The sequence below is a fragment of the Mirounga leonina genome, unplaced genomic scaffold, assembly GCF_011800145.1.
Source record: "Mirounga leonina isolate KUSES-001 unplaced genomic scaffold, KU_Mleo_1.0 Mir_129, whole genome shotgun sequence".
Taxonomy (NCBI): Eukaryota; Metazoa; Chordata; class Mammalia; order Carnivora; family Phocidae; genus Mirounga; species Mirounga leonina.
Genome location: NW_023270323.1, coordinates 67,769,044 through 67,796,173, shown reverse-complemented (window position 1 = coordinate 67,796,173; position 27,130 = coordinate 67,769,044). Strand labels below are relative to the sequence as shown.

The 27,130-nt window shown below is 35.1% G+C and overlaps 1 protein-coding gene across 10 annotated transcripts in view; it reads right to left on the bottom strand.

The window, feature by feature from the left end:
* LCORL (ligand dependent nuclear receptor corepressor like) overlaps positions 1-27,130 on the bottom strand; it is a 162,425-nt gene that overhangs the window by 39,077 nt on the left and 96,218 nt on the right. For 8 of the 10 annotated variants that reach the window (XR_004679287.1, XM_035005232.1, XM_035005231.1 and 5 more), the window contains one exon: positions 19,272-19,523. Coding sequence is in view for 7 of the 10 variants with exons in the window: in XM_035005232.1 (XP_034861123.1) it covers positions 19,272-19,523 (252 nt within the window). In the remaining 3 variants the exon portion in view is untranslated. Of the gene's footprint in view, positions 1-19,271; positions 19,524-27,130 lie in introns of those variants that run through there. The other 2 variants (XR_004679288.1, XM_035005237.1) reach the window with 1 other exon arrangement.

The following is a 27,130-nucleotide window of genomic DNA, read 5'->3' as shown; positions in this document are numbered from 1 at the left end:
GAGAAATTTTAGTTATCATAGAAAATCTCACATTTTGTTAGCAGTGCTTTGGCCTATACTAAAGTATTTTGCTGATACCATTACTCCTTTATACATCATAAAAGCTGTAGCTCAAGAGCTAGAAAAATCACAGAGTTATCTCTAGGATTATCCAAATTAGAAAAGCAAAAACAGTAACAGAAGGGAAGAGATAGCCTGGGAAGAAGGATTCAGGAAAAAAAAAAAAGATCAGGAATGGGGATAAAGGGCATTTTCTTGCTCCTGCTGCTGATTTAGATCTAGTTGAAGTGATTACATCTATAAGCATCACTCCTTCAACAATGGAGATAGCACATCATAACTAGATTATTTCATGTATATATTTCCAAAGTACTAATGATTAACTTGAAAGATAGAAACTAAGCACTTTTTAAAAAAAGATTTTATTTATTCATCTGACAGAGAGAGAACACGAGTTGCAGGGGGAATGGCAGAGGGAGAGAGAGAAGCAGGCTCCCTGCTGCAGGGAGCCTGACATGGGGCTTGATTCCAGGACCCAGGCACCATGACCCGAGCTGAAGGCAGATGCTCGGGTCATGCACTCCTTTTTAAAATATTTTATTTATTTATTTGAGAGAGAGAGCAAGAATGAGCAGGGGTGAGGGGCACAGGGAGAAGGAGAAGCAAACTCCCACTGAGTAGGGAGCCCAACATGGGGCTTGATCCCAGGACCCTGAGATCATGACCTGAGTCGATGACAGATGCCTAACCAACTGAGCCACCCAGGCACCCCAAAAACTAAGCACTTATTATGCTCTAGGGCAATATAAAATAAGTAGAAGACAAGGGCTGAAATTTATTTACCATTCAACTATTGGTAGGTACCTAGGTTGTTTCTGTTTTACACTTTACAAAAAATACTGAAATGAAAATCCTTTTAAATGCTTTCTTGTGGGGCGCCTGGGTGGCTCAGTCGTTAAGCGTCTGCCTTCGGCTCAGGTCATGATCCCAGGGTCCTGGGATCGAGTCCCACATCGGGCTCCCTGCTCTGCGGGAAGCCTGCTTCTCCCTGTCCCGCTCCCCCTGCTTGTGTTCTGCTCTCGCTATATCTCTCTCTGTCAAAAAAATAAATAAAATCTAAAAAAAAAAAATTAAAAAAAAAATAAATGCTTTCTTGTGTGCATGTATAAGAATTTTTCTAAGATATACACCTAGAAGTGTTAAGTGCTGGACTTTACATTTTGGAATTTAGTAGATATCACCAAATTTCTTTCCCACATCCTTGATGACATTTGGTGGTGTTGAGATTTTTAATTTTTGCTCATCTGGAAAGAAAAGCAAGTTGTAGGAATAAATTAACAAGAGTGCATCTAATATGCATTATTGTGAATTTTTAAAAAACACAAAAGTATTTTACTTATAAATGCATAAATAGGCATTATCAGAGGTTGCTTCCAAGACTAAACAAAAGGATGTGATAGTTCCTTAAGAGAAAGCATTATCAGAAGCAAACATGATCAAATAACACATTTATTAGTTCTGGGTAACAGGAACATAACTATTAAGCAGTATATTTCTCTATATTTGAAAACTACTTAATAATAAATACAAATTATTCCCATTTACTGATTATAGACTGGGTCTTAAGACTATAATTTACTTTTGATCAAACACTAATGCAAAATGTATAGAGAGGCCAGTGGAATCTTTCAACAAGGTCAGGTAATTGTATATACTACCAGATATAACTTTTAAAATGGACTGATCCTTGAAAAACTGAAACCATGACCAAACTGGGCAATTTCTTGATATCAATACTTTACTGGCTTAATTTTTTTTAGAATTCACCTTCTGTTAAAATCAAGATTTGAATTTTCATTTACAAATTGTTTTCAGTTCCGTATTTTCATGCAAATTCCTGATCAAGGATCTATTCAAAGCAGACAAGTGCAACTGTCATAATACAGAATTGTTTTTCACACCTCCAAGGATACCATTTTTACTTTTTTTTTAAGATTTTTTTATTTATGTATTTGACAGAGAGAGAGAGACAGCGAGAGAGGAAACACAAGCAGGGGGAGTGGGAGAGGAAGAAGCAGGCTTCCCGCGGAGCAGGGAGCCCGATGCGGGGCTCGATCCCAGGACCCTGGGATCATGACCTGAGCCGAAGGCAGACGCTTAACAAATGAACCACCCAGGCACCCTGGATACCATTTTTTCTTCTCTCTTATCTTATGGCCTTTGTCCATTCTTCAAAGTAGGTTCTGTGTTCTCTTGGCCTGGCAAGTTAATTTCTACACATCCTTCAGGATCATCCATCCCCTCAAATGTTTTCCAAATTTCCCAACACCCTTTATATTCTTCTATACTGTATTTATGATGTGTTATTATAATTTGTTTGGTTTAGCACCTCAAGTCTAATATGGGAGTTAGTAACTATTTTTAGAATCTATTTAAGATTTATATATAATTAAGCATAATTACCTGGCTGCTTTTCTCACAAGACTCCCTCCCTAAGCCAGGGCCTGAAAGGAATAGTACCTCAGTAAAAACTTATTCACTGACTGACTCATCAGTGTCTTGTTCAATTTTGTCACAACAATCAGCATTGCATATAAAAGACTCTGACTAGCAAAACAGTCATGCAATCAATTAACTTTGTTCAGCTATCCAGAAAACAACAACACAGTCAAAAGGTTGATATCTATACAGAAGAGAGGGTTAGCTGCACATAGAGAAACTCCACTTAAGTTAAAGAACCTAAGAAAGGTTTTAATCAATTACTGTATTTTTTAGGTTCTAATAATCATACAGATTTTTCTTCAGAAATTGTCAAGACTGATGATCATTAATCACTTAATTATGAATATTATTAACTCCTCACAATACTATTGGTCTTCAGTTGCTGCACGAGACAAATCATGAAGCTCAGTCCATAGGAGGGAATATGAGATAAAAGGTCTTTGAAACCAAATTATCTCTCATCAATATTAAATATGTAAATATTAGTAAGATTCAGTATATGAAGGCAAGTGCATTTTAATGAGGAGAAAATATCACATAAATTTTATGTTGTCTAGAAGGGGGAGAATATTCCAAATTAAATTTCACAGAAATGGCAATTACTAGCAATAAAACTTTCATCAAAATCACTGCTACTTAACATTTAATAATGTTTGATGCAAACTGCAAACTTATGCTACAGTTTTAATAAATACCTTAATGCTATTTCTACCTTACATCTCTCATCATTTCTTGTCTATCTCCTTATATGCATCTTGTTTTTTTTTTAAAAAAAGATTTATTTATGAGAGAGAGAGAGAGCAAGCGCACCCACGGGTGGGGAGGAAATGGGAGGGGCAGAGGAGAGGGAGAGTGAGAATCCCAAGCAGAGTCTGTGCTGAGTGTGGAGCCCCATGCGGGGCTTGATACCATGACCCAAGGCCATGAACTGAGCCGAAACCAAAGGTCGGATGCTCAACTGACTGCACTACCCAGGCACCCGGGGTTTTGTCTTTATTTTAGCCCCTCAAGGTATTGTCCTAGTCAGCCTCTGGCTCTTTCTGGTCTTTTCTTAACGTTACTCTCTAGGAGAGTCCTATGGTTTAAATTATTAATCCACTTATATTCAACTGACTTCTAAAGAATATTAGTAACTCACAAAAGATCTACATATATAAAACTAGTATTTTTCTATGGTGCACATAAAGTGTGTGAAACATCACACTAAAGCATTTCATGTCTTAACCCATTTAGTGCTTACACAACCCAATACAGAAATAGGTTTTACTAATTTGCAAATTTAAAGGATAAAACTGAAAGTGAAAGAGGTTAATTGTCCTACCCACGGTCACACAGTTAAGTAGTGAAAATGCCATTCAAACTCAGGCAGCCATGTCCCAGAGTCTGCGTTTAACTACAGTTCTAATCTGTGATGTTTTGAAAAGACAAATTACAAGGTTGGTAATGGTGTAATAAACTTGCCATGGTCAAACATTACTAGCTCAGGAACACAACTTTTGGAAGCATTACAGCAATATGTCATCAAAAATCTTAAAAATGTTCACACTTTTCTAGGTATCTATTTTAAGAAAATATTTAACAAGGAAATGTTTTCATGTACAAAGATATACCAAAGATTTCAATATTACTGATCAATACAATTATTTTTTACAACCCTGAATATTTAAAATATGGTTATATAAATTATGGTAGTTTCACTTGTTTGAAAATTAGGTCTAACATATCCGTTAAGGTAATTAATAAAACACTGAACACTGCAACTGCTATTACAGTGTTTTTAAAAGGTAGGATATAAACTTGAATAGAGATATGGACAACTAACCATATAAAAAGCCAAAAAAATCAAATATAGAATAAAACCTGGAAGTAAATATACCACATGACAACAATGCTGATCTTTGATAAGGAGCTGAGCAGTTAAAATATGTGTGTGGGCACATACTTGCATACACATACGAAAACTTATTAACACACACTTAACAAAACTTATTAACGCAATAATACAAAGCATAAAAGCATTCCCTTGGGTTTACCCAAATTTTATTTTTAAATTGTTTTTATTGTTCCTGGTTTAACCAACGAGTTAGTTTCAGAGTCATGGGGGAATAACCAATAAAATATCAGAGTAGCATATCAATTAAGTTTTAACATTGGTTTTTCCTTCCTTTATTTGCCTCCCTCGACAAGCAAGCGTTCTAAAAAGGGAAAGTTATAGCCTTCCTGATGTTTTATTTAGTGCATATATAGCTGAAACCCATAGAATTCATTCATCTACTATTTATTAATAAAAGACAATATAAATTGTGAACTTAGGATGTAAAAATTAGCTAAGCACTTCCACCAAATACCATTTTAGAATTTCATTGCAGTTTTTTTCTTTCTTCAGTTATTCCTATAAGTACTGAATTGAAACAAAATTTCAAAAAGCTTCAAGTCCATACTTAAAAAATATTTTAAAAAACAGGTTCTCTTTTTTATCTCATGTATTGCACTATCTTATTCTATAAGTTCAAGTTTTAACCAAACATTTTACTTAAAATGTGGGATGTATACTTATTACAACAATGTCATACTGGAAGACTTTACATTTGTTGACCATACACTTGATAGCCTCTGTCATGCTTATCCAAAAATGATTTATATTTTTAAAAGCTTTTTATTGAAATATGACATTCATAATAAAAATGCACACAAGTATAGTTTAATGAATTTCCACAAACTAAACAGTCCTATGTAAACAGCACCTAGATTACCACCATCAACCAAGAGACACCCCCCATCCTATTTCCCTCTGATCACTAACTCACTCCCACACCCACCATCTTGACTTCTAACAGCTTTATGCATGCATTTCAATGCAGCAATTTTACTTCTAGGAATGCGTCCTACGGTAAAAATTAAGATTGAGGGCAAAGTCTTAGCTCAAGCATGTTTACTTATATACCTAGAGACAGAATTAAATATGTGATACTTCCACACAACAGAGTATTATTCAACTAAGTAAATGATTTTGTAGAAAGATATCTAGTAACAAAGGATGTTTAAAAATATTATTTTAGGGTGCCAGGGTGGCTCAGTTGGTTAAGCAACTGCCTTCGGCTCAGGTCATGATCCTGGAGTCCCGGGATCGAGTCCCGCATCGGGCTCCCTGCTCGGCGAGGAGCCTGCTTCTCCCTCTGACCCTGCCCCCTCTCATGTACTCTCTCTCATTCTCACTCTCTCAAATGAATAAATAAATCTTTAAAAAATATATATATATATTATTTTAAAAACCGTAAGTTGCAGAGGATTATATAATGTAGATTTGTGGGAGTGAGCTCTGGGAAGACAGAGAGTGTATGTGTCTATGTGTCTATGTATTTTTTCCCAGAAAATGATTCAGAAGGATTGAAAACTTAACAGGAGCAGTTACTGCTGGGTAGGTAAGAAAGGATAATTTTTATTTTCTTCATTTGTTTATTTTTTAGTTTTCCTATAATATATAGCTTTTATGTTCATTTATTCAATTAATACTTATTGAATGGATACAATATGCCAGTCATTTTTTTAGGCACACAGGAAACAGTAAGGGAACAAGATAGAAAATGTTCCTGCTTTCATGGAACTTACATTCTAGAGGGGAAGACAAAGAAAAGATAAACAAATCAATAAAAAAAAATTTCCCAAGGTGATAAGACTTACAATGAAAATAAAACACAGTAACAGGATACAGTGGCAGGTGGAAAGGGGTTACTATGTTGGAATAAATTATTAGGCAAAGCCTCTGAGAAGTGATCTGCTTTTTAAAAAGATAAATTTTATTAAGATAAAATTCAAACATACAAAAATATAGAATGATTCTCCCTTATATCCTCTCTTCAGTTTCAACAATTACCTAGATTTTTGCGATACTTGTTCCATTTATCCCTATTTACCTAAGTATTTTAAAGCTAATTCCAGATGTTACATCATTTCAGTGTCATGAATCTTTAAAACATATAAACATTTTCGGGCGCCTGGGTGGCTCAGTTGGTTAAGCGACTGCCTTCGGCTCAGGTCATGATCCTGGAGTCCCGGGATCGAGTCCCGCATCGGGCTCCCTGCTCGGCAGGGAGTCTGCTTCTCCCTCTGACCCTCCCCCCTCTCATGTGCTCTCTGTCTCTCTCATTCTCTCTGTCTCAAATAAATAAATCTTTAAAAAAAATAAATAAATAAAATAAAACATATAAACATTTTCATACATAATTACACCAATTCCTTGCTATCGTCTAACACCTGGTTTGTACTGAAATTTCCTCTAGTGAGTCTTCATGACACTTTTTCAAGTTTATTTTAGTGATCTCTACACCCAACGTGGGGCTCAAACTCACAACCCTGAGATCAAAAGTCACATGCTCTTCCAACTGAGCCAGCCAGGTGCCCCAACACTGACTTTTTGAAGAAGCTAGGTCATAGGTACTACTAGAGAACATTTTACATTATGGTTTGTTCTGTCTCCTGTGATGTCATTTCCTTTGTTCTATTTACCAGTAATTCTGATAAACTTGGAATTAACTCTAAAGCAAATGGTCTGTAAGCTTTTGGATCTCATAATTTCTTTTTACTCTTAAAAAATACTGTGGGGGCGCCTGGGTGGCTCAGTCCATTAAGCAGCTGCCTTGGCCCAGGTCATGATCCCAGGGTCCTGGGACTGAGCCCCAGCATCGGGGTCCTTGCTCAGCGGGAGCCTGCTTCTCCCTCTCCCCCTCCTTGCCACTCCCCCTGCTTGTTCTCTCTCTGTCACATAAATAAATAAAATCTTAAAAAAAAAAATACTGTGAACTTCAAAGAGCTTTTGTTTAGGTGAGTTACATCCATTTATATTTACCATATAAATTAAACGGATAAATTTAAAAAATACTCCTAATTGATAACAATATAAACGTTAATGTTTTTAAAGACATTTTAATGAAAAATAACAGTTTCAAAGTAAAACAGTGAGATTTTTAAATAATTTGCAAATCTCTTTAATGTCTAGCTTAATAGAAGATAAGCAGATTGTCATATATGCTTCTGTAGTCAATATATTTAGAAATACTAGTAGTCTCTGGTGGACTTAATTACATACTTGTGAGAGAATGAGAGTGAAAAGGACAAATAACATATTATTAGTTTTGACCTGGGGTATCCCCCGAAAAAGTTTCAGGGGCTCCAAGAACTTCCTGAACCATATTTGAGAACCGCTGGCCTAAAGAACTGCTTAGATTCCTATTCAAACATATTCTTGTTTTTGGCAAGAATACTTCACAAGTGATGCAACCTATCACAAGGCACATAAAGTCTAATCTCAATGATGCTCAAGTGATCAGTGTGTTCTGATGGTGCTAATCTGACCATGCCCTCCATTGTACAGTTCCCCAAATAACCTTTCCTCTAATAGTTTTATCTTCTGATGATGATGTTTGATTCAATTATCTTATTAGGAGTTGCAAAGTAGTCATGTTTTCCATATTTATTAGCTGAAATTCTTTAAGAATCCTTTTTTTTTTTTTTTAAGATTTTATTTATTTGAAAGAGAGAGCACAAGCAGGGGGAGCAGCAGAAGGAGAGGGAGAGGCAGACTCCCCACTGAGCAGGGAGCTTGGGGCCTGGCTCTATCCCAGGACCCTGGGATCATGACCTGAGCTGAAGGCAGCTGCTTAACCCATTGAGCCACCCAGGTGCCCCTTTAAGAATCTTTTTTTTTTTTTAAGATTTATTTATTTATTTATTTATTTATTTATTTATTTATTTATTTGAGAGAGAGAGAGAGAGAGCGTGCACATGAGAGGGGGGAGGGTCAAGGGAGAAGCAGACTCCCTGCTGAGCAGGGAGCCCAATGCGGGACTCGATCCAGGGACTCCAGGATCATGACCTGAGCCGAAGGCAGTCGCTTAACCAACTGAGCCACCCAGGCGCCCAAGAATCTTTCTTAAATGATGGCTATTTGGTCCTGAAATACAATCTGTAGAAAGAAAAGAAAAGAAAAGGAGAGAGAGAGAAAGAGAAAAAGAGAAAGAAAGAGAGAAAGGAAGGAAGGAAGGAAGGAAGGAAGGAAGGAAGGAAGGAAGGAAGAAAAGAAAGAAGACGAATACTTAAGTTTTCCCTTTAATTGCTCATTTGCGCACTACGGTACACTATGTATCCCCAGAGTGGACTAAAGACTTTGAGGGGCACTTCTGTTTTCTGATTATCATAAATGAATGGATTTTAAAACATTCAGCATGCTTCAGTTGCAACTGTTCATTTTGATGCTCAAATGTTCTCATACTGGCCAATGGGGAACTCTTAACATTGGCTTCTGTAGTCTGTTGACAAATTAGTCTTTGGAGCTTCCTTGCTTGCTGGCACAAGATGTTCTAGGCTCATTTTGTACACTTTCTGATCCACACGAGGATTGTAAGGAGGCCAGTTTCCTTTTAAAGGAAAATAATGTTTAGAGATCATAATCTGGGTCTAGGTTCAATTGAGCTGTCATTGCTTTTAGAGTACTTCAGTAGTCAGACTAGGAAATGAAAATTTTTGAAAAGAAAAAAAAAATTGTGAATTTGCACTGACATTTCCAATCCACATGTAATATTACAGCATTTTTACTTTTTTGCTTTTACTCCTGTTTCTTCTCTTACCCTGGAAATCTTGGTTCCCTAACAATGTTACATGATTACATATTTATTATCTAGATTCAAAATAATATACAATGGCAATATTATTACTAATATTACCAAAAATATTTCTTTGAAGCACTCTTTGTCCTTAGAATATATTCTACTCAGAATGTACAGTCAAAATATTGGCTAAAGTTACCTGACGTAATTCTTTCCTCAGTGTCACTATGTTACTAAAATGATGCAGCCAGATTTGTTATATTCTTTCTCAAATTTTAGGGATTGCTTTATTTTAAAAAATGTATATTCTTTGGAATATGTAGAATATTTACATAAAACTACATAACAAAGTCTATTCACAGCACTTTCATCCTGTCTCCTCTGCCTCATCTACTTCATCCCCTTATAGGGAACCATGCTTTTAGTTTTTATCCTTCCTGCTTTTTTTACAAATGAGAATATATCTCCAACTCTTTGCTATTATAAATAATGCCCCCAATGAATAACACACACACACGTATTCTATATATAAAACAGAGAGGTGGGCAGGGACAAGATCCTAGCAAAGTCATACAAGTCATGGAAATAAATTTTGTTCTTCATGTAACAGAAAACTAAGAGGAAGGTTTTAAATACAGAAGTAATGTAAGCTTTACTTTTATTCAATCTGAGCACAAGAACACAATTCTGACAAACTGATAACTTCAAAGTTAAGATATACATTATGAAAGTTATCTCTTTAGAGGGAAAATAGATGAAAAAAATTACAAAGGAAACTAAAATCCAAAGTATTGTCACTTAAAAACCATGTGGTGCTACAGTGGCCAATTTTCTATCAAACTATAACAAATATTCAGGAAAAATGTAATGGCTATAAGGAAGTTAATCTTTTTTTTTCTTTCTGTTTCTTTTTTTTCTCTTCCTCTCCTTTCTTTCTTTTTATGCTTCATGCAGCTAATTAGGTTAGTCAAGTGTTGGTTTGCTTACATGGCAACATTTAAGGAACATCTGACTGTAAAGCGTATGGCTTTTTGTTTGTGATATTCTTTACAAGACAGAAAAACGAAAAATCCAGTTCAGACGTTCTGTGACAATTATATTTCTTCACACTTTATAATCTGACTTTATAGAAAAAGCTTTGAATAGTCTCCTGATTTTTAAGTAACTGACACAATCTTCATGCAGTTCCTCAAACATAACTGATCTGTTCCTGCCTTTTTTGCCTTCTGATATTTTTGTCTTTGTATTTGATATTTCTTCTTCCTAGAATCCCTTGCCCTCAGATCTTCATGTGGAGGACTTCTCATTATACAAGCCTCTGCTCAAACTCATTTCCCTCAGGGAGACATTCCTGACCACCTTGCCTAAAATAATCCTCCTAGTCACTCTTGATATCTTGCTTATTGATTCTTTTGTAAAATTAGGGGCACGCTGACAGGCATATTTCTAAAAATGTTACAAATAATTCTGGAAATGAAAAATGTAGTAACAAATTAGAAATTCAAGATACAGTTTAAACAGTAATCAGAATAGCTCAGGAGAGAATTAGTGAATTTGGAGATTGCTCCAAATACACTAATCAAGATGCAACAAAAGGAGACAAAGAGATGGAAGATATAAAAGAGAAGATAAGTGATACAGAGGATAGAATGAGAAGATCCAAAAAATGTCTCAGTAGATTCTGACAGGTGATAAAGTGAGAATTACAACACATTTGAAAGATAATGGCTAAAAAAAATCACAATTGATGAAAGACATTTGTCCTAAGTTATAGAAACCATATGATTACCAATCAGAATAAAGAAAATAAATCTATACCCAAACATATCCAAGACAACCTACAGAACCCATAAACAAAACACACATACAGAGAAAGAGAAAGAGAGTTGCTGAAAGTACAGAGTATGAAGATTACCTATAAAGGAAAGCCTACTAGTTGTAGTTATAGCAACAATGGAAGCCAGGACACTCTCAGAGTAGCAGAAAGACTAAACTTGTGTACCCAGAAAAATAATCTTTTAAGAACATACATTAAAAAAAAAAAAAAGAAACTGAAAAAAAAAAAAAAAACCTGGGAATTTGCTATCAATAGAATTAAGAAAATTCTGTTTATTAAAAGAATTTTTGTTCCTAGAGGAAAATCTGAGATACAGGAAGGAATGGTGAGCAAAGGAAAAGGTCATCATATATGTAAATCTAAACAAAAACTGAGGATATGAAACAGTTACAATCCTTAAACTGTGGTGTCATAAAAAGAGAACTAAAGCACTGATAAAATAGCTCTATGTGTCGGGATAGGTGGCAACTTAAAATGCTCTAAGTTATTTATATTAACTGTTCAGCTAATTACACACTTAAAAATTTCTGGTGTAACCATCAACAGAATAGCAGTGAAGTATATAACTTGAAAATCAGCAAAGGAAAAAAAAGTGAAATAAAGGGAAAAATGTAACCTAAAAGAAAATAAAGGACAGGAAAAAGCTTAACAAACAGAAACCACAAAATAAATGATGGAAACAAATAATTAGAAGGGTGATAAGTGCTACAAAAGAACACATGATGCTATGAGAAAATAGAAGAGACCCAAACTTAAATTTTCGTGGGAAATTAATAGAATGTACACACACACACGTGTGTGTGTGTGTGTGTACATGCAATTTAGGAGGTGTGAGGGAGGTTTTGTTAGAGAAGTGATGTTTAAAAGACCTGAAAAAAAGAAGAGTAAGTTTTATTTAGAATAAATTGGTGGGGGTAGAGAGTGGCTTCTATAGAGAGGCACGAGCATGTGTGAATGTTCTGAGGCCAGAGTGTATGACATATTGAAGAAAATGAGAGATAGCCAGAAAGAGGACCAAAACGAAAGAGAGACACAAGATGAGACTGGTAGACAGGAGCTGGATTTTGGCAAGTTCAGGATTTTAGATTTTATCCTAAGGACAGTAAGAAGCCATTAAAAGGTTTTATTTTATTTTTTATTTTTTTTAAAGATTTATTTATTTATTTATTTGACAGGGAGAGACACAGTGAGAGAGGGAACACAAGCAGGGGGAGTGGGAGAGGGAGAAGCAGGCTTCCGGCCAAGCAGGGAGCCCGATGCGGGACTCGATCCCAGGACCCTGGGATCATGACCTGAGCCGAAGGCAGTCGCTCAACCGACTGAGCCACCCAGGCGCCCCCCATTAAAAGGTTTTAAAGCAGATAAGTGGTATGCCTCGATTTGGAATTTTTAAGTATCACCTGTTTCTTCTATGCCTAGAGTCAGAGAATATTAGATTGAAAGCGACATGGATAATCTAGATACATTATGTTTTATTCTTCAGGTTTAATAAAATATGGTATCATCTTAAACACGGACATAACATTTTCTTTTATGTCTTTAGCCTTGGAAAACAAAAGCTCAGCAATGAAAAGAGGGATAATTTTATTGCCTTCATTGGCGGACACAGAAATACCTTCTGAACTGAACTATAAAAACTGTTCCGTATTTTCCTCATAGAACAACAACAGACTCCATTTATAAACAGCATAAACATCACATCACAAAACCATAAAGGCTCTCTTAATTACAGTTTAACATCTCCGCTGACAACTTCACCTACCTTAATTTCAGCCAAGAAACCAGACTAGTAGTGACAGTAGCAGCAGCAGCAAGAGATACTTAATAAACATATCTGTGAAAGTCATGTAAGTTTTTCAATGCAGTCTCTCAAATGCTCACTTGAAGCCTAGTTGATAGTAGTCTCATAATTTTTTTTAAATCTTACTCAAACTAGAGGATGTGATTTCCAAAGGTTAACTTATTGGTAGCGCTGTGTAGTAGTAATTTCTGAAAATATATTTTTTTTTTTTACTTATCTGTTGCCAATTAGCTTGAGGGAAAATAATTCTAAAATGTCAAGATATTACAAGGCAGTGCGATAACTAATGTTCATCATGACACTTAATGTTTCATGTGTTGTTTAAGAAAGTATTAAGGCATTTTCCATTCAAAATTATTAAAATAAAAAATTTCATTGCTAAAGAATCATAAATCCAATGATCAAGTCTCAATTCTCATTTTAGTTGTCAGTAGCATTTGAAAACAATGAAGATTTTAAATCTAATAAATTGAACATGTCATATATCATACATGTACTAGGAATACAAAAATGAAAAGACAGGTTCCTGCTTCCAAAGATATATTATAGTGGAAAGATAAACATGGAAACAATTGCAATGCAGTGAGAAATTATAAAGAAAGCTCTAGGAGAGTATCACTGGACCTCATGGCAGAAATCTACACCAACAGGGCCAATGACATGCTGTTTCATCTCTGCCCATATTTGATCTTGTTTTGTATAGGACTGGTAAATTCTTCATGAGCATCACAATAATGATAAAGTCTATAAGTTGCAAATTTCTTCCTGTACTTTAGAATTTAGGAGAAGTTTTTAGTTTGGTCCCAGATTAAGAGTGAAATTAAAAAAAAAATGATATGCGAATGTTATTTCTACCTGTTTTTTAACTTAGTGTGCCAGGGCAAAAAAGAATCATTGGTATAAGCAATGCATGACTTACTTCCTCCCAGTTTCTGAGTCTCAGAGTATTTATACAAATCTGTAGAAATGAAAGTGCACAAAGAAATATCTCTAATATTTCAAATACCTTGTTAGAAAGTAAAATGGAGAAGTAAATGGCAATGTTCCCCTCTGGGTAACTACATTTTAAGCCAGTCTAGAGTTTGTAGAAGAGAGGGAAAGGAAAATGAGGAATATGGAAACTGACTTATGAAGAACAATTTAAAAAGATGAAAAGATTTGCCTGGAAAACAGAAGTTTAGAGAGACATAATAGTTTCAATAAATATTTACAGCAGTAGTAGAAGGAGTAAATTTTCTCATATTGCTGCAGACAGGGGAAAAATCCCCAAAAGAGAAATCTTAGAGTTATAATAATTTCTACAAATATTTATAGTACTGTTAAGCAAAATATTGTTGCAGATAGAAAAAATATAAAACAAGGGGTGGATATTTCAGAGATATGAGCTTAATTATCAGAGCTATCAAAGATTTTTTGCAAGTATTTATTATCAATCAGTAGTTGAATTACCATCTCTTATATGATAGAATAAAAGAACCCTATACTGGGGCAGAGGCTGGGTAGGATATTCTTTTAAGTATCTTTTTCTTTCCTTATATGGCTAACTCTGTTCTGACAAGTGTTTTGCCTATTTTTCTACATAGCTGTGTTTTTCTCATTCACTGTAGTTTCGTTCTGTTAGTTGAATGGGTTGCCAGTTACATCAGTTATAAATACGGTCTCCATTTGAGGCTTGAATTTGCCCTCTGTTCATAGTGACTTTTATAACAGTTAAGTTTATTTTAATACAGTCAAATTTACAAAATTGTCGTATGGATTGTTATTCTTGCAATCTTTTTTTTTTTTTTTAAAGATTTTATTTATTTATTTGAGAGAGAGAATGAGACAGAGAGCATGAGAGAGGGGAGGGTCAGAGGGAGAAGCAGACTCCCTGCTGAGCAGGGAGCCTGATGCCGGACTCAATCCCGGGACTCCAGGATCATGACCTGAGCCAAAGGCAGCCGCTTAACCGACTGAGCCACCCAGGCGCCCTGTTATTCTTGCAATCTTAAGAAAGTCTTCCCTATTTGGAGTTCATTAGGATTTAATCCTATATCTTTTCTTTTAGTTTTTCTTTTCACATTTAGCCCTATAACCCACTGGAATTACTTTTGTGAGTGGTGTGAGGTAGGAATCCTCTTTTTTGTTGTTGTTGTTGCCCTACATGGATAACCAGTTGTCCTGGAACCATTTATTCAATAGGCCATCCTTCCCAGTGATTTATAATGACATCTCTGTCTTGTACCAGATTCCACTAACATCTGGAGAGTTTCCAGACTGCTAATCTGTTCTACTGATTTGTATATGTCCAACAGCACCATGTTTTAACTGTTTTGCATTAAGTAAGTCTTCATATGTTTTAGAGGAACTCCCTCAATCACCTTGACTTAAGTTATGCTTAGCTCTTTAAGTATTGCCCATAAATTTGAGGATTGGCAAGTCATTTTTCACAATAAACCCAATGAGAATTTGACTGGAATGACACTGAATCTACAAGCATATTAAGGATGAAATGCCATCTTTTAGCATCTGTCCATTCATTTAAAATGGAACTTATTTTGGGAGTCTCATTTTCCATCCTTCAATAGTATTATGTTATCCATAAGGTTTGAAGCAGTTTATTAGTTTCATTCTTCGGTGTTCTGGTGCATTTCTGCTTTGTTGCTATGGTAAATGAGATTTTTTAAAAACTGGATTGTCTAACTGGGTGGTTGCTGATTTGTAGTAATATATACCGATCTAATGAGCAGTACCTTTTCTGAACTTTTTATCAGTTCTAAAAGTTTACCTAGATATTCTTTCATACTTTCTACATATACAACCATCCTGTTTGTAAGCAACCACAATTTTGTTCATTCTTGCCTTATAACATATTTATTATTGCTTATTTTCATACTTCTCTTTTTTTCTCATCATGCTACTTAAGTCAGGACCTCTATGGTCTGGAAAATGTTGAAAATTGGTGATCGTGTGCATTGTTGTCTTGTCCATTACATCATTAGGATATGATATTTTTGGTAGTGGCAGTGCACATTTACTCTTAATTTGATAAACATTTTTATTATAAATGTGTCAGCTTTTGTAGAATTTTTCTGTAACTATTAGGATGATATGTTTCTTCTCTTTTTTTTTTTTGGTAATGTGGAAAATCATAAAGGTTTTTCAAATGTGGAATCATCTATGCTTCCCTGTCATCATTTATTATGTTTTTATACTTCACTATATTCATTTTGCTAATATTTATTTAGGATTTTTGTACCTATGTCTGTAAGTAAGACTGGTTTGCAACTTTTCTTTATTTTGCTATTTTTGTCTGTTTTTGGTATAAAGATTATACCAACATTTCTCTTTTCTATTCTTTAAAATAGTCTGTAAAAGACAGAAATTATCTGTTGCTTTAAGGTTATATGAAGTTTACCTACAAAACCATGATTGATAATTTAAAGATTTATAAGTTACACTACCCATAAATTATTCACATTATTTATGGTTAGATTAGCCATTAGATTTATAGATTACATTATCTAATTTGAATAAAGTAACACACAGAATGAACAATGGGCTTAAATGAGTACTGTTAAGACATTATAAAGTGAGAATACTATGAAAAATGTAAGCACTAGCAAATAAAGGCAGAACACAGCTACTGCTAGTATAAGCACTTAATTGATTATAGGTAAGAACAGTGAAATCAGGCCAAAAATTTTAATTTTTTAAAAAATATTTTATTTCTTTATTTGAGAGCTTGTTTGGAGGTTCTAGCAGGGGAGCGCAGCTACTCGTATACCCTTGACCGAAGAACGGTCCTCCTCTTTCGGGGGAGGTCGTCCTCTTCGACCGAGCGCGCAGCTTCGGGAGGGACGCGCATGGAGCGGTGAGGGAGGAAGGGGACACCCACCTAGCCAGCCAGATCAGCCGAATCAACCCTGGCGATCAATGGGGTGACAGATGTCGCAGCCAGATCGCCCTCACGTCCTTTATTTATTTATTTGAGAGAGAGACAGAGAGACAGAGCGAGTGAGCACCAGTGGGGGGAGGGGCGGAGGGAGAAGGACAAACAGACTCCCTGCTGAGCAGGGAGCCCCAACTGGATGACTGGACGACTGGATGACTGGACGACTGGATGACTGGACGCGGGGGCTTGATCCCAGGACCCTGAGATCATGACCTGAGCTGAAGTCAGACGCTTAACCAACTGAGCGACCCGGGCACCCCCCAAAATTTTAATTCTTAGGAAAACCATTTGAAATATGGATTTATATCTTCTATCATTACTAATAAAATTCTCCCAAAGTCTATACTGTGTAATAACATACCAGCAGTGAAGTCATAATTAGCAAGATACTTAAAAATTGTTTATAACATCTTTATTTCAACCTTAAAAATTTTAATTTATGGAAAGATTAGTACAGATATTGGTATATATACATGCACACACACATGCACACACAAATGCATCAAAGGATATGTGCTCCATTTATTTTTAGGATTTCATGTGCAAGTATGCAAACTTAGAGCCTACCCAATCTATACCACAGAATGGCTTTATAAAAAAAAAAAAATCTAATTTTATTACTCTCTGCTTGAAGCAATCTGTGGCCCTAAGAAAGTCAAAATCCTTAATATTTCCTGTGTAACTTTCTCATAATCTGGTCTCTATCTATTTCTTTGGCTTAATCTATTAATATTCTCTCCCTTGCTCTCTGTACTACAAGCCACACTAGACTAAATGATTCCTATAATCATATAAGATAAGAAGTAATCCACCAAAATCATCAAGAAGACTATTTATTTAAGGTATAGATTTATATCCACTATCATTACTCTTTTCAATCTTCGGATGAAAAGGATGTTCACATATATTATCTGTGTACTTTGCCAAGAATATCACAGTAATTTAAAAAATTTACATTACTTGTTTTCTGTATATACTTGGGTTTGCCTTATCACTTAAGTTCATAGAATCATAGAATGTAAGGATTGGAAATTGACTTTTAAAAATGTCACTTATTCCAACCACTCATCTAATGCTTTTGAATACCTCTAATGAAAGGCAACCACTTTCCACTTGGAGAATTGTCTGATCCTTAGAAATATTTCTGTTTCCATCTAATTTCTAGATCCTAATTCTACTCACTGGGCTATTCAAAGAAAGTTCTGCCCTACTTTAATGTAATAGCCACACAAATATTTACAGATAACTATCATGTTACTTCTAAGACTTCTCTTCTGTGGTAGTAAGGAAAAGCAGGTACAGAGCATGGAGACTAGTGTTCGACTATCCTTTATGAGTTCGTTACTTCATATTTAATTTTCACATTGCTCTAATGAGTTTGCTATTATTAATGCCAAATAACAAATGAGGAAACTTAAAGCTCCAATAGGTAAAGTTACTTGTTCAAGTAATTAAGTAGCAGAGCTGGTCAACCACAAGTCTGTCAGATACCAAAACCTTTTAGTCTCATTAGAACACTGAACTGCCTTTGACAAAGAGCTCTAAGAGGATATGAAACATGGAAAAGCAAAAAAAAAAAGCAAAATTCTAAAAATCCTATGCCTTCTACTTTCCAAAATTCTGTGTTGATATATTTTTTCCTCAAGCCTCATATCATAGTCATCTTTGACATTTCTGCTTATAAACTGTCTAATTATTATCTTAATATTTCTCAGATCTTTCTACATAAGTAAACTCCCACAACCTACAATTAGGGAGGCAAAAAGAGAAAATCATTCCATATTTCATCCACTCTCAATTTTAATCTGTTTTATACAATGAAATGACTATCTTCTTTAAACACTGACTAGATACTCTAGAGCCCAAACACACACTGCCCTCTGTGATCAAACCTGACTCCAAGGACTGACAACACTATCCCTAACCTGTGTGAACAAAAGATACCTGTCCTCTCTTCTCCAGGCAAACAATATTTGGCACCCCCCACAAGCACTTAAAAGGTCCTTCCTTCCTTTCCTCTGTAAATCATGGCTCTTCTTCAATTAACTGTTAGATAAGTCCAACATAGCCTTCATCATTCAGACTTCTTATGAAAAATGTATCTCTATATACTTAATTGCATGATTATATTTATCACATATATTAACTTTTCTTTTTCCTCAGTTACATCATAAATAATTGAAAAAAAAAAAACCATCTATTTTTTATTTTTCACCTAAGTGTAAACATTGGGGTGCAGGTAAGTGTAAAAACTGAATAGCAAGTGCTTAGTGTTCTCATCTATACATTTTAAAAATAATTTATACAGCTCTTTATTTGTATTCTTTGCTTTTAAGCTGCTTGTTAAGATTCTCTTACCATACATTTTATTGTGAAAAGAGACCAAGAGCAACTCAAATGTCCTCTTTTGTAAACAAAGTCAAATACAAAATTCAGCACTTCTCTCTAGTTCATATCACATAGGTTAATTGCAAGTAATATTACTTCTAAAATAAATTTTCTTTATGAATGTAAGGCTTTATGTATATTAAATACTAAAACATAAAATTATGAATCACACACACACACACACATGCACCACACACAAAATCTTACCTTGCTGAGTATTTTGTTCTTGCATTCGATTCACAGTGAGGTCTAAGGGGCCTTCCTGTTCTTCCTGAAGGGAGTTTTCTGCTTGATTCATTTGGATACTTTTACATATTAGACTTGGTCCAATTGAACCATTTCTATTTTCTTGAATTTTACCACTTTTTGAAATATACTCAATTGCAAACTGACGTATCATCTTTTTCATTAATTCCTGAGCAACTAAGGGAATGTTAGGATCACAGTTCTGAGGAAGATCTAGGGAAGAAATAAACATGATAGGCATTAAAAAAGAGAAATGGAAAATACCAATACTTAAACTTATTTTTATTAAAAATTAATGGTTTCAGAAGTCTTCAGTTCAGTCCACAATTGCTAATGACTTCTAGGACTTAGCAATAGAAACCTTGTAGATTTAATTAGTATTATATCAACCCAAACTTGGCATATTTAATCATTTCTTAAAAACAAACATTTTCCAGGCACCTGGGTAGCTCAGTCAGTTGAGCATCCCACTCTTGATTTTGGCTCAGGTCATGATCTCAGGGTCGTGAGATGAATCCCTAAGAAGGGCTCCCTGCTAAACGCGGAGTCCGCTTGAGATTCTCCTGCTCCCTCCCCCTTTTGCCCCCCTACCACATGCACCTGTGTTCTCTCAAATAAATAAATAAACAAATAAATAAAATCCTCGAATGACAACAAAAAAACCAAACATTTTCAGTCCTAAACTTAAATACAGATGAACAATTAGACATAGAAGAAGAACAGCTTATTTTCAGGGTTTTAATTCAAATGTATTCTACTAGATATTAAAACACTTAGAATGTGAACATAACTGGTGCAGCCACTCTGGAAAACAGTACAGAGGTTCCTCAAAGAGTTGAAAATAGAGCTACCCTATGAGCCAGCAATTGCACTACTGGGTATTTACCCCAAAGATACAAATGTAATGATCCAAAGGGACACCTGCACCCCAATGTTTATAGTAGCAATATCCACAATAGCCAAACTATGGAAAGAGCCCAGATGTCCACCTACAGATGAATGGATAAAGAAGATGTGGAATATATACACACATCCACACACTGGAATATTATGCAGCCATCAAAAAATGAAATCTTGCCATTTGCAACAACGTGGACGGAACTAGAGGGTATTATGCTAAGTGAAATAAGTTAATCAGAAAAAGACAATTATCATATGATCTCACTCATATGCAGAATTTGAGAAACAAGGCAGAGGATCTTGGGGAAAAGAGGAAAAAATGAAACAAGACGAAACCAGAGAGGGAGACAAACCGCAAGAGATTCTTAATCTCAAGAAAAAAACTGAGGGTTGCTAGAGGGGAGGGGAGTGTGGTAGGGATGGGGTGGCTGGGTGATGGACATTGGGGAGGGTATGTGTCGTGGTGAGCGCTGTGAATTGTGAATCATAGACTTGTACCCCCGAAACAAATAATACATTATATGTTAATTAAAAAAAAAGAATGTGAACATAAATTTAACTACCCAATTTGTAACCTAATATACAAAGTAAGTGCATGCATTAACTATTCAACAAAACATCTAAACTCTTATAATTATTTATTACCATTAAATTGTTCAATTCTGTCAAATATGTATTCCATATATAACCCAAATGTCATCATCAGAAATTTTCCTTTCCTCAACTTATATTGAGAAATTTCAATCATAAAGAAAAAATAAAGAAAATAAAGTGATATAGGCAGCCTCTACCAAGATTCAAGAATTGTTAGTATCTTCCATATTCACTTTTTAAACTTTTTTTAATTTGCAGAACTGCTGAAAGTATAGTGTACAATTACGACATTTCACTCCTAAGCATTTCAGCATGCATCTACTAAGACTCTCCTATAAAACACAGCAATACCCATTGTTGAGGGTCTTAATCAATCCTTGACCCCAAAACATGTTGATCAGCTACAACTATAATGAAGGTCAGTAGTGATACACACTTCTACTTGAAACTTGTACAGGAGATACAACAATTGAATGATTTTATATAATAGAGGTGTAGAATAAGGACAACTTGTAAACATAGTATATAATAGTAATAAAGAGTTTTGGTATTGAGGAAAGTGGGTGGTGGTGGCTTTTTCACACACACACACTTTTGGCCTCACTCTAATCCTTTTATTTACTCTGCTCCTTCAGAGGCAGAACTATAGGTAAATTGGGAAGGATGACTATGCGATGTGATTAGGCTCCATAACTCTTCCTCTTAGAAGTGAAACTAGAGATACTAATTCTTTGCTCTTTAAATACCTCAACTCAGAGGGGGAGATGAACCATGAGAGACTATGGACTCTGAGAAACAAACTGAGGGTACTAAAGGGGAGGGGGGTGGGGGGATGGGTTAGCCTGGTGATGGGTATTAAAGAGGGCACGTACTGCATGGAGCACTGGGTGTTATATGCAAACAATGAATCATGGAACACTACATCAAAAACTAATGATGTAATGTATGGTGATTAACATAACATAATAAAAAAAAAAAAAAAGGAAAAAAAAATACCTCAACTCTTACCCAGGCAGAGCAGTGTTATGTAAATAGGCCTGCTCTGATCCAGGGCTGTCTGAGACTGAAGGAGTAAGTCTCTTTAGTTTTGGGGTTCAACATTAGCTGGAGCACATGTCTAAGAAATCTGAAGGCAAGTTCCTCAACTAACATCTACAATTATAGATACATGACTCTAAAATGCAAGATGGTTTGAAAACATGTAATAAATATATGGAGGTGAGGAAAGGTAACAAACTACTTCCACCATGACCACCACTAAATTTGGTAGCAAAATGTGATCTGGGCTGAAATGAATTTATAGTCCTACAGAAATATCAATACATTTGATCACAGGGTGTTGTTTTGGAGATGTTATAAAATAAACATGCTTATATTACCTCTTTCAAAATAAAAAAATCTTGAATTCTGATAAAACATCTGAGAGAAGAAACTGGGGGCCAAAAAAATGTAACATTGTAGCCTTCACACTTATTCTTCTTTTAGAACCAGGGAGGGAAGAAAGGCACTATTGTTTTTACATACTGGGGACAAAAGGACTTAGCTATAGGTTGGAATCTTAGCCATCCTTACAAACTTAGGGTAGTTACATATCCCTTCCAGGTTTTAGTTTCTCTGTTCATAAAACTGGAAATGATAACAGAACCTTCAAAATCATAACAGGGCCTACTCACAGGATATTTTAAGGTTATGTAAGATTATAGATAAAATACTTAATTCCTGTACTTGGCATTTTAACAGTCTAGTAAACATTACCATTAAGATGTAGATTGAGTAGTTATATTTAAGTCACAAAATGCCAAATAAGTAAAAATATTAACTAGGTTAATATAAAATTATTAGCTAACTGGGAGAATACGAAGGACCTAACTTTTAAGTATATTTGATACTTTTTGGTCCAGAATAGATAGTGTTATTAGCACATGTACCCTAAATGACATGGCTTACCAAAACAAGAAATTTCCATGTTGTACATAAAAACTCCCAATTTATATAATTTCTTGATTATTACCTCCAGGCATCTTTGAAGGCTTCTGTGAACATTCTTCTCCATCTTTTTCCAAACCTAATTTTGCTTTGTATTATGTGTTAAAAGGAGATACCGGATTTACTTCTTCTAGATATTTTAACTGTGCTATAATTTATTGACTAATGACACCTTATAAATTCAAAATAATTAAATTTACCAAAAAAGAACAAACATACTGGGGCTATAACTTTAGGGTTAAGTTTAGAGCTAAGTTTAAAGCAGAATACATTGTGCTACTCTATATTTTTTTTTCATGTTCTCAGTTTTTGGCCCTTTATATTGGGGAATAAGTATATGTTTTAGTATATGTGCTGCTGAAGCGAGCACGGAATAAGTATATGTTTAATTAATTAAAAAGAGAGAAAGCCAAAGAGACAAAGAAAATGCTGATTAGCTAGAGCCTTCTAGATTATGTGTACAAGCTGTCATAACTATAAAAAAGTAAACGAGTTAACTAGAGATACAGACCAGGAATTTTAATGTTTCCAAAGGTCAGGCAAGTAATAAATATTTGGCTAGAAGAGAGAATGCTACCACATGGAAATAGTGTCTACTATCCCCAAGAAGACAGAAATAATTTATTTTTTGCCCTATCTCTTAATTTTTCAAACCTAACTAATTCAGAAGTTTAACAAGCTTTTTGTAATAGCCAGTTTCAAGATAATCCTCAACGATTCCAACCTTCTGGCTTCATTCTGTTGTGTAGCCCCTTCCGTGTTGCATCGGTGGTGATATGGGTCAGTTACAGCATACTAAAGAAGTCTGTCACTTCCAAGATCAAGTTTAGAAGAATGTGATTTCTATCTTGGATACTCTTGAATGTTAGTGTTTGCTGTCACCTCCCTCCCCCATCTCCTACTCCGTCCTTCAATCTCTGTCTCTTATCACTCCCTCTGGAAGAAGCCATACTCTTAGCTCTATGGGGAGGCTCAGGAGAGGAACTGAAGTCCCCTGCAAACAACCAGTGAGTGACCTTGAAAGAAGATATTCCAGATCAATGAAATCCCAGATGACTATAATCCTAGCTGACCCCTTGACGGCAGCCAAACATCCAGCTATGCTACTCTGAGATTCCCAGCTCAGAGAAAATATGAGATAATAGTTTTTTTAAACTGCTAAGTTTTGGGGCACCTGGGTGGCTCAGTCGTTAAGCGTCTGCCTTCGGCTCAGGTCATGATCCCAGAGTCCTGGGATTGAGCCCCGCATCAGACTCCCCCTGCTCAGTGGGGAGCCTGCTTTTCCCTCTCCCTCTGCCCCTGCTTGTGTTCCCTCTCTCGCTGTGTCTCTATCAAATAAATAAATAAAATGTTTAAAAAAACTAAACTGCTAAATTTTGGGGATAATTTGCTAAATAGTAATAAGATTTTGGTACACGTTAGTGGGATGTTGCTGTAATAAAAGTCTAAAATGTAGGTTTGGCTTTAGAACCAGGCAGTGGGCTTTGGAGAGAATTAACATTGTAAGCCAAAAAGTACCTTGAAGAAGTTGTTAATAGGAGCTTCATGGTTTTTGATAAGATGTGTAGGGTGAGGATATGTAGGATAATGAGGTAAATGTTACTGGAAAGCAGAGGAAAAAATATACTTATTTTGTAGGGGCAGAAAGTTTTATAACACTGTTTGCAGTAACTTCAAAGGTAGAAAATGTGCCTAATAAATTGGTTGATCTATTAGGGAAATTTCTAAGCAAAGCAAAGTGCCCTCTGGTTTCTTCTTGCTAATTACAATAAAATGTAAGGAGGGAGATAGACTAAAGGAAGAATTGTTAAACATAAAGAAACTAGGTCTTAATTATTTTGAAAAATTTCAGATACACATATAGCAAGTGAGGCTAAAATTAAGAAAGGTTGAGCTAAGACCAAATCAGGGGAACAGCCAGGAAAACAGCTTCAAAAAAAATGATGGTTTTCTCCAGATCTGACTCTCTTGATAACGTTGTGGGACTCATGTGGATTTTTAATTTTAATTTTTTTTGTGTGGGGGGTATCATTCCTTTAAACAAAAGAACTCTGGAGTTAACCAAATCTTGGCTAACTCTCAGTAAGAGAGTTGAATTCTGATAAAACATCTGAGAGAAGTTTGCATGGAGCACTGGGTGTTATACACAAACAATGAATCATGGAACACTACATCAAAAACTAATGATGTAATGTATGGTGATTAACATAACATAATAAAAAAAAAAGGAAAAAAAATACTTTTAAATTGCTTTATTCCCATCCTCCCTCCCTACTTTTGAGGAAGCCTGTCCCAAGGCAAAGACTGACAATGTTATGGTTCTAGATATCCCTGTCCAATCATTAGCTGACCACTAAGTTAACTAAGCAGAGATGCTAATAGCCACACAATACAAAGAATACTGACTTTACAAAATTAGATCAGAAAAGTCATTAAACAAACAAACAACACATAGCAACAAAACCTGAGGTGGGGGATAATCTGATTTCTACCAGTGTCACATTGTATTATTTAAAATATCTGGGTTTTTAAATAAAACATTACAAGAAATGCAAAAAAACCAAGAAAGTATGGCCCATACACAGGAAGACTAAATCAACACAAAATGTCTCTGAAGAAACCCAGATACTGAACTTACTAGACAAAAACTTTAAATCAGACATTTTAAATATGTTCAAAGACCTAAAGAAAACCATGTATAAAGGATTAAAGGGAAGTATCAGGAAAATATCTCAGCAAATAAAAAACAAAGTTTTTAAAAAGAAACAGCTAGAAATTCTAGAGAAAAATACACTAATTAAAATACAAAATTCACTAGGATGGATACAACAATATATTTGAACTGGCAGAAAAGAGAATCAGTGAATTTGAAAATAGGCCCATTGAGATTACCCATTCCGAGGAAAGGGAGAAAAGAAGGAAGGGAGAGCAGGAAGGAGCGGGGGGAAGGAGGGAAGGAAGGAAGGAAGGTAGGTACGTAGGTAGATGACGGGAGCACACAGGAGGGGAGGAATAAAGAAAAAAAGAAAGAAAAATAAACAGAGTCTCAGAAATCAATGGAATACCATCAAGTGTACCAACATTCACAATGGCAGTCCCAGAAGGAGAGGAGAGAAAGAAGCACAAAGGATAACTGAAGAAATGACAATGTCTCAAATTTGGTGAAAAACCATTATCTATATATCCAAGAAGCTCAACAAACTCCAAGTAGGATAAACTCAAAGAGAACCACATTTAGATGCATCCTAATGAAATGGTCAGAAACCAAAGACAAAGAGCAAGTCCTAAAAGCAGCAAGGAAAAAAACTCAATTCATCACATGCAAGATCCTCAATGAGATTAACAGCCAATATCACACCAGAACCCATAAAGGCCAGAAGGCAGTGAGATGACATATTCAAGGAACTGAAGAAAAAAGAGTGTCAACCAAGAATTTTATATTCAGCAAAAGTATCCTTTGAAAACACAGGAGAAATTTAGATATTCTCAAATAAACAAAAACAGAAAACTTGCTTCAAGCAGACCTGACTTAATAAAAGGACACTGGACAGTAACTCAAATCCACACAAAGAAATAACAAGCATCAGTACAGTAACTATATAGGTAAAATACAGTATAAATGTATTTTTTGTTTGTAACTTTTTTCCTATCTAATTTAGAAGATAAGTGATAAAGCAGTAATTACAAATCTCTCTCAGTGGGCAATGTATAAAGATGTAACATGGAAGATAAAAACAGCACAGAGGAGGGAAAATGAAATGGAGACATACAGGATCAAAGTTTTTCTATACTACTGAAATTAAATTGGTATTAATCTGAACTAGACTATTGTCCATTAGGATGTTAACTGTAATCTCCAGGACAACCACTAAGAATATACCTGAAAAAACAGAGTAAAAGACACAAAAAAGGACTGAAAATGGTACACCAGAAAATATCTAACACAAAAGAAAGTAATAATGGAAACATAAAACAAAAAAAAACATTGAAAACAAATAGTAAAATGACAGATGTAAATCCTACCTCATCAGTAATTACATTAAATGTAAATGGAAAGGCAGAGATTGGTAAAATGTATTAAAAAGAATAACCCAACAATATGATGTCAAAAGAGACACTTGAAAATTTTTTTGTAAAGATCAAATCTATTATTTGCTGTTCTTTCTCCAGCTCCTTTAGTTGTAAGGTTAGATTGTGTACTTGAGACCTTTCTTGTTTCTTGAGAAAGGCTTGTATTGCTATGTACTTCCCTCAAAAGAGACACTTTAAATTCAAAGATCCAAATATGTTGAAAGAAACAGAATGAGGGGAAAAAAAGACATTATGAAAACATAACCAAA